General features: G+C 33.3%; 1 protein-coding gene across 1 annotated transcript; it reads left to right on the plus strand.

The window, feature by feature from the left end:
• Window positions 1-6,266: 6,266 nt before the first annotated feature.
• Window positions 6,267-8,789, plus strand: LOC112422569 (uncharacterized). Its single transcript, XM_039835038.1, has 3 exons — window positions 6,267-6,366; window positions 6,805-8,447; window positions 8,544-8,789. Exon 2 carries the CDS (start codon window positions 7,391-7,393, stop codon window positions 8,264-8,266), a length of 876 nt encoding a protein of 291 aa, XP_039690972.1. The 5' UTR covers window positions 6,267-6,366; window positions 6,805-7,390; the 3' UTR covers window positions 8,267-8,447; window positions 8,544-8,789.
• The last annotated feature ends 1,081 nt before the right edge of the window (window positions 8,790-9,870 follow it).

The raw sequence follows: 9,870 nt of genomic DNA on the forward strand, positions 1-9,870 counted from the left end.
CCTTTCTTGTGGTGATCTTCATTCCATAGACTTATCATTTTCTAGGATTAGAAAGTGTGGCGTCCCTAAACTCTCCATTCCATTTCTTGTTTGAAACCACAGATCAGCCTAAACACCAATTCAAAACCAAATTCTCATTTTTTCAACTCAAATCATTGTCAAAATTAATCCCAATACATAATTTTCGTTTCTTGTTGGCACACCCTTTCATTAACAATATTTTTAGTTCATTTCTTGTGTTTTGTGCCTTTAATTAATCTTTCAGCAAGCAACTTTTATCAATTCATGATTAAAAGTCAAATATGAACAATTTTCACAAAATAGTGTTCATCATATACGATATATAAATTCTCAACACCAAGACATATCAAACAACTAGAAAGATTAGGAGGAGGAAGAAAAGCAGCTTGCACTTTGGAGTTTGGTTTCAACAGTCGACGAAGTGAACCAATTCAAACTTGGTTCTAAACTCAACTCAATAATTAATTTTTTTTTTTTAATTTGGTTCATGAGCTGAAAATTAAGTTTGTTAATTAACTGAGCTGAACTTGAGTCATATATAGCTCGGCTCGTTTAATTCATGAGCTAATTCGATTATTTATACAATACTTAGTTTTTTGAAAAATGTTAAGGTACCCTTAATTTATGAAATCAAATATTTATATGTAGCTGGTGATTTAATATATAGGTGTCACTTAATATATGAAATCAAATATTTATATGTTAAATACCTTAACCCCTTAATTTATGAAATCAAATATGTTTGCTGTGTATTTTGTTTCCTGACATTGTACATTGGTATGTGTGTTTAATTAGTACTTGTTCATGTCGTGAAGAATGTGGTGAAGAATGTTATGGGTGTTATTTTGGTGGTTGATAAATCATGTTAATGGGCTGTGATTTGTGAGTATTGAAGCTTCACAATTGAAGGTGTGAAGATGCCAATAAATAACTAGATAAATTGTCGTTGCGATCATAGAAGCTCCTATTCGGTGATTGTTCATGTCTACTGTCTAGACCTGTAATATTTGATATGCGATTCACGTTAGTCTGTGGTGATCGTGATTTGTAGCGCTGTGAAAGGTGGTCGAGGGGATGAGTTTGGTTCTTAACTTTTAAGGCTTCTACATGAGTCTCATTGTGTGGTTTTTCACTATCAGAATTGTTACAAGATTCGTGATAAAGCGGTTGTGGCTGTGAGTTTATTGGCGGCTATGAAAATATGGCTTGATGGAGTTTTGCAGCCTAATTGCTTCGATTTTCCAGCATAGTTGTTTATTTTGTGCAATGTAGAAAAAGAGATGAAGTTTTGCAAGAATTCTATGCTTGTTTCCAACGTTTCTTGCTGCGGCTGATGCTTTTCTGGTATAATTAATGCAAAGGAAGATGGATGCTTCACGGATACAGGTGCTTAATATCGTGTTGGAATTCAATGAGTTGCAGCCTGCTATCTTGTTATAGGAATGCTTCTGTAATACTATTTAATATCTTCCTTGACCTTGTTTCTGAAGATGAAACAAACATGGTTTATAAAAATACAAAGAATTTGGTTTTTGGTCTGTAGTTAGAGTTTAGCTATAATCCAACATATTAATAGCAGTTTATGCATAAATCAGAACTATCTCTGTTGTAGTTTCACATCTAATATTATACTCTATTGTTAATTACTCAAATAGAACTTATAGTATATGCTTCCAATTTAAAGGCACAACAACAAAGTTATGTTACTTTCAAAGTTATAAACAATACATCTACAAACATGAGCAGAGGAAGAACAAGACATATAAGAATGTTTGATTTCAATAGTCCCACATCGACGGTTTTAAAACAGCCAAGAGGATGATTTACCTATAAAAAACCTTGTATACTGCTGGCAAAGTACTTGTTGGGACTAACTACATACACACTGTGTTGTATGTTCCTTAGTTACAATGAGTTTAATATTAATAATTTTTTGTGCTTCAACCAACGAGATTGTGTAACAATTTTTGTTGCGTTGATCTACACTTAATCTAATTTGTGATTTGTGTAGAAACATAGTGTAGGTCCAAACACTAGGTCCATGATGGGTGGTACTTAGGGTTGCATGGTATTAAATAGAGGTTAGGCCCCCTTTGTCATCATTCTAAGTATTTTGTCCATTAGCGGTTTGTCCCATCAAAGTGTGGGAAAATCAAGTGTGAGTGATTGTGTCCCACATCGACTAGGAATGGAAAAAATGTTGGATGTACAAGAGAGCGGACCCATATATCCATCCAATGTCTTAAGGTTTTAAATTAATTTTGATGATTTAGCATTTTTAGAATCAATATTCTGAATAATTAGACTCTAAATCTTTACATATCTAAAACCCACTACGATGATGTTCAAAAAAAAATATATATATATAGAGAGAGAGGGAGAGAGAGTCTATTGCTAAAAAAAATTCCTTCCTCAGTAGAAATGGCATTAGCTAAACAAAAGGAAAGACATTATCCAAAAAATGAATCCATTGAATAGAGTTTAATTTTCCTTTGTAGACGTATAAGTGTTTCCATGGGATTAGATTTTGGCTTCCAAATTGTTCTTTCTAACTTGACAAAGGTCCATAATTCAATACAAACAACTTTAGAGACTGCACACACCTAATTTTTTTTGTAGTGGCCGGGATTTGAACCTGGACCTTGCATATTTTATGCATTGTCCCAACCAACTGAGCTAAACTCACGAGGACATACAACTAATTTAGACAAACATGAAATATACATTACTTAATGCTAATGTTTTAAAAAAACGTTATTTGATTATTTCTTTATCCTGCATAAACTTTTTTGTATGTTTAAATAATGTATCTAAATTCTTATGATCATACAAGAATTACTCGAAACATTGTAAATGATTCTGTTCCATTCCATTTTTCTTGCTTATTATTTAATACTTTCCTTCTAATCTAAAACTCACAGAAACCTTCAATCCACATTGTGCTACTACTGCACGTCTGCACCGCTGATCAGGTATGTCATCTTCACCTTCACCTCTTCCTTTTTAGTATTCTTTATCTCTTCTGTCATATCAATCTTCCTGTTTTGAGTATGTTTAGTGTTCCAGACACATGCAAACTCGAGTATGGAATTCAACAAACATTGATTTGAAATTGCATTAGTTGTTCTCTATGGTCATCTCTTCATTTTTATTCAGAATTGTGCACCATTTCATTGTATGCACTTCATCAGAATTCAAGAATATAATGATTTTTAACTGGTTAGCAGGACCCTTTTCTTAATCAGTATGAGAATGATTGATGAAAATTTGTTTCTTAAGCCTGTGAAATGTCCTGCATTTCTGGTTTGTCCGTCGAACATAAAAATGCATATTAGATTAAGAGATTTCTAATCATTTGTGTGCCATATCGAAAGACGCATGTAAATAAGTTTGGTTGTGTGATTTTAGGACTATAAAAGAGTGCTTGATCTACCAACTTTTTGCTCGTTGTGCTATATTTACCTCTTTTATACAATAAATATGTGATTTTAGAACTATAAAGATATATAAATAAAACAACCAAAAACATGAGCAAAGGAAAAAAGAAGTAACACCTTAGAGTTTAGTTCAACAGTCCCACATAGATGGACTTAGAAGACCAAGAGGAAATTTTACCTATAAAAAAGCTTTCTATATATGTGAACTATGTAAATTGTTCCAACCCCAATGTTTAACATTGTACTGTCCATTTAATTTATTAAGGTGATCATTAGTAATAATTTTTGGTGCATTTGATTTTCTAAAATACCAAACCCTAGGAAAAATAAAATTTCATAGGTTTGAATTTTAGAAAATCAATCTCCCAAAATAATTGGGTGCCCAAATTTTTTCCCCTTCTTTTGTTGAATAGATTTGATTGTATACTTTGTCTCCAAAAAAAGTACTTCATTCAATAATAATAATTGAGTATAGCCAATGATTCCCGTGCCATTCTCCTTCATATTACAACTATATCATAATAAACAAATATTAACTAGAACATTTAAATCCATTTTATGTCTGTGAATTTAACTCAGTTGGTATGAACATTGTATAATATATGTAGCTGTCGAACAATCCACTTATTCATCTTCTTTTAACTCATTTTCAAAATAAAAAATAAATAAAAATAACAACCAAAACCCAATAACACCAAAACCTAAATATTATACGATTTCCTTACCAAAAAACTTACATTGTTGTATTAACATTACTTAAGTTGTTGAATAAACATTTAAATGACATTAAAAGCAATGAGATTATATGTTAGATATTTTGCCAAACAAGAAGTGGGATTAATAGTCCTGAACTCGAAACAAATATTTAAATCTACCTGAAAAAATGTTCATACTTCATTTAAAGAGTTTTGGTAGAGTTACATTGTTGCAATATCTGTGGATCTGTTGAGTATTTTGGATCTTTTTGTTCCGTTTAGTCATTTACCAGACAGTTCTAGAATGCGTCGTTCTATCATGCAGTTAATATGGTTTTCGTGTATTTGGGTAATTTGGAAAAAAAGGAACAACAAATGTTTTTGAAATCAAGGAGTGTATTCATAAGCTTTTCGACAAAATCAAATTGTTATCTTTTTAGTGGTTGAAGATAAAAATTGATCATATTCCTTTTGACTATCATAATTGGTGGTTTGTTGTTTTATTGCTTGGGTATTGGTTAACTATTTCATAAACATAGACGACTTTAACCAAGATATACTTAAATCTTTTTGAATAAACAATTTATATAAATGATTCAATTTTAATTTTTAACCACTAAGAATTTTTGTATACAAATGATTATAGTATCAAAGCTTATAACTAGTGATTATAGCAGAGTTTGAACCAAAATATTTTAAGACCTGTCTTTCTGTTCATTTACTTATGTACTTAAAGGCTTAATATGTACATCAAATGAGCATGTCACAATTTACATTTTTTTTTTTCGGATGATACAACTTACATATCGACTCAATAATTAACTCAACTATTAGTAAAAAAAAGTCTTACCAAAAACTAACCAAAAAACATGGTAGTTTTTAGAAAGAAAAAAAAATGTATCAAAAAGTCTTACAAAAAGATAAGTCTTTCCAACGCAGTTCAAAAACGGCTAGTTTTTAGAATAATCTTGCGAAAATTGAATGTTTTAAAAACTAATTTTTGAAATAATTTTTTGTAAAGAAATTATGAATAAATTTCTCCATAATAATCTCTCCAATCCTATATATAAAAAAAAATAAAAAATAAAATCTTTTTTAGATACATTTAATAATTAGGGAACTCCTACGGTACACCTCATAAATTGAGGTGTACCGGTACTCCTGCTTCAAATATTTACAATGTAACGATTATTTTATGAAATAAAGAGTTATTTATCAATATTTATATTTTATAAGACATCATTTTATAAGAATAAACATCATTTCATTGTTTATAAGAATCATATTAAATTTTTAACATTTTATGATAAAAAATAATAAATATTCTTTGTTATATGTAACAAAAATTCAAAAAATGTAAAATTTTATTTCGTCGACACTTTCGGTAACTAAGATCTAATTATTGTAATTATTAATGATAGAAAACAATTCTTTTTCTTCAAAAAAACAACTTGTATCAATATAAATTTGATGATTTAGTATACCGGTACACTCAAATTTTTGAATATACCATAGAATTTGTCTAATAATTAATAGGAAAATGTTACATAAACACCCTTTATTCATACATTTCACTGTACACCCCATGTATTAAGGATATTTTGGTAAATTCATTTCACAACCACACTTTATCTTCTATTTATGTGGGGTCCAGATTGCCACGTGTCAGAATTTTATGTGGGTGTAAAGGGTGTATTGCCACATGAGGTGGTACATGTATCACCACTCTAATTAATATATGTGATCTTCATTCTAAAAAAACATATCCTCTTGGCTCTATTAGACTTGGATAGGTTAAGCTTTTATGTTAGAATCTTTACCCATAATAAGTTTTAAAAACTAAGATTTTTCTTACACTTTCACGCATAGTTTTCAGACTCGGCTCGGACCGGCCGGTCGGACCATGAACCGGTGGGTAGGCCGGTTTGAGCCATCATTTGGATCGGCCATGCAAATAACTCGGTCAAAACCGGTGACTCGGCCGAGTCGTGGGTCAGACCGGTTCTTTTTTTTTTTTTTTTTTTTTGCTTGCCAAAAATGCCAAAACGACGTCGTTTTGGATTTGTAACTTGAAAAAAAAAAAAAAACTGGAATTAGAAGGGTCAGTCTACTCTGTTTTCAGTTTCACGTACAGAGAGGAGAAGAGAAGAGAAGTTGCAGACGCAGAGAACCGGTCCATCTCCACGCCGTCGCCGTCGCTGCCGTTTCTGCAGGTCGCCGTCTCCATCGCCATCGTCGCTGCCGTTTGAGAACCCTTTTTTTTTAGATTGTTCTTCTTTGCTTCTTTTTGATTTGTTGTTTTGATTTATTGTTAATTTCTTGTTTAATGTTTAATTTCATGTTGATTCTGATTGTTTAATGTATAATTTCATCATTTCATGTTTAATTCTGATTGTTTATATGTTGATTCCATGTTTAATGTTGACTCCTCTGTTTTATACTTTTATTGTTGATTCTGATAATCTGATTGTTAAATGGTTCATTCCATGTTAATGTTTAATTCTGATTGTTTCATAATTCCATGTTATAATGTTTAATCTGATGTAGTTATTATGTATGTGATCGATCATCTGCTTCTCTTGTTGTTGTTTCACACACAAAAGTAAATGTAATGTAAATGTCTCTGATATATCATATGTATTTGTGATTAGTTATGGCCTCTTTTGAAGCACCAACACAACCATCAGCAGAAGCTTCGACTCAAGATTCTCAAACTCAAAGGAATGTTAGGGCAAAAACCGATATAGCTTGGGGTCACGCTAAAATTGTCCTAGACGGTGACAAAGAAAAACCACAATGTATCTATTGTAACAAAGTTATGAAGGGAGGTGGAATTAATAGATTAAAGTTACACTTGGCTGGAGAAACTGGACAAGTCGAAGCATGCAGCCAAGCTCCTGAAGAAGTCCGCTTTAAGATGAAACAAAATCGTGAAGAGACAAGGCTCAAGAAAAGAAAACTGAACATGCAATAAGTAATGAAGAGCAAACACAAAGAGAACAACCTAGGTCAGTGGTTGTTGCATCTCAAAAGGGAACGAACAATGGAAGCTTTGATAATTACTTTTTGCCTAGAACAACTCCTGGATCACAGCCTACTATAAAAAGTGTTTTGCAAACCAAGGAAGTTGTAGAAAAGTGTGATCTTGCACTTGCAAAATGGTTCATTGCTGCATCTATTCCCTTCAATGCAGCAAATTCACCATATTTTCAGTCTGCGGTCGATGCTCTTTGTTGCATGGGAGCCGGATATAAAGCTCCTTCTATACATGATTTGCGTGAGATGTTGTTTAAGCTTTTCAAGGAAGTAGTGTTATATATTGGCCCTGAAAATGTTGTTCAGATAGTGACAGATAATGCTGCAAACTATGTTGCTGCTGGTAGGTTATTGGAAAAAGAGTTCCCTAGCCTGTATTGGTCTCCTTGTGCAGCTCATTGCATTAACTTGATGTTTCAAGACATTGGAAAATTACCCGAAGTTAAAGAGGCAGTTTCACATGCCACAAATGTTACCAAGTATATATATAATCATTGCTATCCATTGTATTTGATGAGGAAATTTACTCATGGAAGAGAGATACTTCGTCCTGCTCCAACTCGCTTTGCCACTAACTTCATTGCTTTGCAGAGTATTTTGTCTCAGAAAAATGCACTTAGAGCCATGGTAACATCTCAAGAATGGACAACTTCTGCTTACGCAAAAGAAGCCAAGGCCAAACAATTTGTGGAACAAGTCTTGAACACTAACTTTTGGACTGCTTGTGCTGACATAGTGAAACTCACAGAACCACTTGTAGGTGTGTTGCGTCTCGTGGACAGTGAAGATAAACCTGCTATGGGTTTTCTTTACAGAAATATGTATAAGGCTAGAGAGGAGATGGTGAAGAGGTTTCAAAGAAATAAGACAAAAGTGGAGCCTTACTTGAAGATCATAGATGATCGATGGGATTCACAACTTCGAAAAAATCTTCATGCTGCTGGTTATTGGTTAAATCCATCTTGTAGATTCAGTCCTGAGTTTGAGAAACACAAGTCCACCACATCTGGTCTTATAGATGTCATTGAAAAGTATGCTCGTAATAATCATGAGTTGCGAGCAAATCTTTATATTTAGATAATGATTTATAGGAACAACAAAATTCGAAACTATGACCCCATCAATGATGAATTACTTGATGATCATCATGATAATTGGGTGTTGGAGGATTCACCGCCATTTTTAACAGTTGAGGAGTTGGAATCATTACGCAATGATCTTGCCAATATGACCATCCAACCTATTTCAAATGATATTGGTATGTATGTGTTTTCTTATAAGGTTAAAATTTCATAATTTCACTATATGGTTATATACCAATTGTTAATATTTATTTAAATTGATGTTTTCATAGATGGATTGAATTTGGATGAGGATGATGATTATGGCAATGATGCACCTGACACTAATGCAGAAAACATGGATCAAAGTAATGTTTTTGATGAAGCTGCTGGAGAAGATGTTGAATTCCTTGATGAGCTTCAAATTCAATCAATATTGACTCCTTGGAATTAAGATGTTATTGATGATAATACTTGTGTTGAAATTATATTTTCTTGGGATCTTTTTGAATTTTTATAACAGGGACAATCTCTTTGAATTTATGTTGGAATCATACTTTTTTGGGATCTATTTGGATTTTTACTACCAAGATGTATTTTGAGTTATGACTATGTTTTGAATTTGAGCAATTAGCTATGAAATTATTATTGTTGGATAATTTTTATTTTATTTTACAGGGGTCATTATTTTAGTTTCTAAAGTGACCGAGTCACCGATTCAATCCGAGTTAATCCGGTTATATAACTATATAAATTTAATCTAAGGACCGAGTTATCTAACCGAGTCATCCGAGTGGTTCCGGTTCAGTCATGCGGTTCGACCAATGACTCACTGGTTCGACCATTGACCCATTGACCCAGTACCCCGCCGAGTCGATGACCGAGCCGAGTATGAAAACTATGCTTTCACGAGAAGAAACAAAAAAGTCTTCTCTTCTCTTCTCTTCATATTCTCACTCTCTCTTCAAACTTCAAACCCTAGAAACCTTTTAAAATTCCATTTTCTGCTGTTCACATGGTGGCTCAATCGTTGGAAAGAAGTTGAACGATGAATCGAAGGATGCGACTGAGGTGACGCCAATGTCGTCGCAGCGAAGATCTAGTTCGAGGATTCAAGCTAAGCAGAAAGAGGTTCAAGAGATTCAGCTTCGCCGGAAAGCTGAGGGGGTAGAAGCTGAAGAGAAATCCGATGAGGTTGAGGTTTCACCGGTGAAGTCAAGGAAGCGTGTAAGGAGAAGTTCTAGTCGGAAGAGTGTGGTTAAGGATGTTGTTGAGGAGAAAGAGACGACGGAGAAGAAGAAGGAAGAGGTTGTTGTTGAGGGGAAACCGACGAAGAAGAAGAAGAAGAAGAAATCTGCGTTGGATGAGAAACGTGAGCTGATGGAGGTTTGGAATGAGAAAATGGTGGCGGAAACTGAAAATGCAGGTGGTGCATTGAGTGATAAGAGCTCAACGGAGATGGTGAAAGAGACTATTAGGACTTTTAACAAACACTATCTTCATTTGGTTCAGGAGGAAGATGAGAGGGTTGCTGAAGAGATAGCTGAATTTGAGAAGTCAAACGGCGGGAAGAAATCTGCTAAAAAGAAATCTCCAAGGAAGAAATCGCCTAAAAAAGAT

This window comes from Medicago truncatula, chromosome 6 (genome assembly GCF_003473485.1).
Source record: "Medicago truncatula cultivar Jemalong A17 chromosome 6, MtrunA17r5.0-ANR, whole genome shotgun sequence".
In the NCBI taxonomy this organism is placed as follows: Eukaryota; Viridiplantae; Streptophyta; class Magnoliopsida; order Fabales; family Fabaceae; genus Medicago; species Medicago truncatula.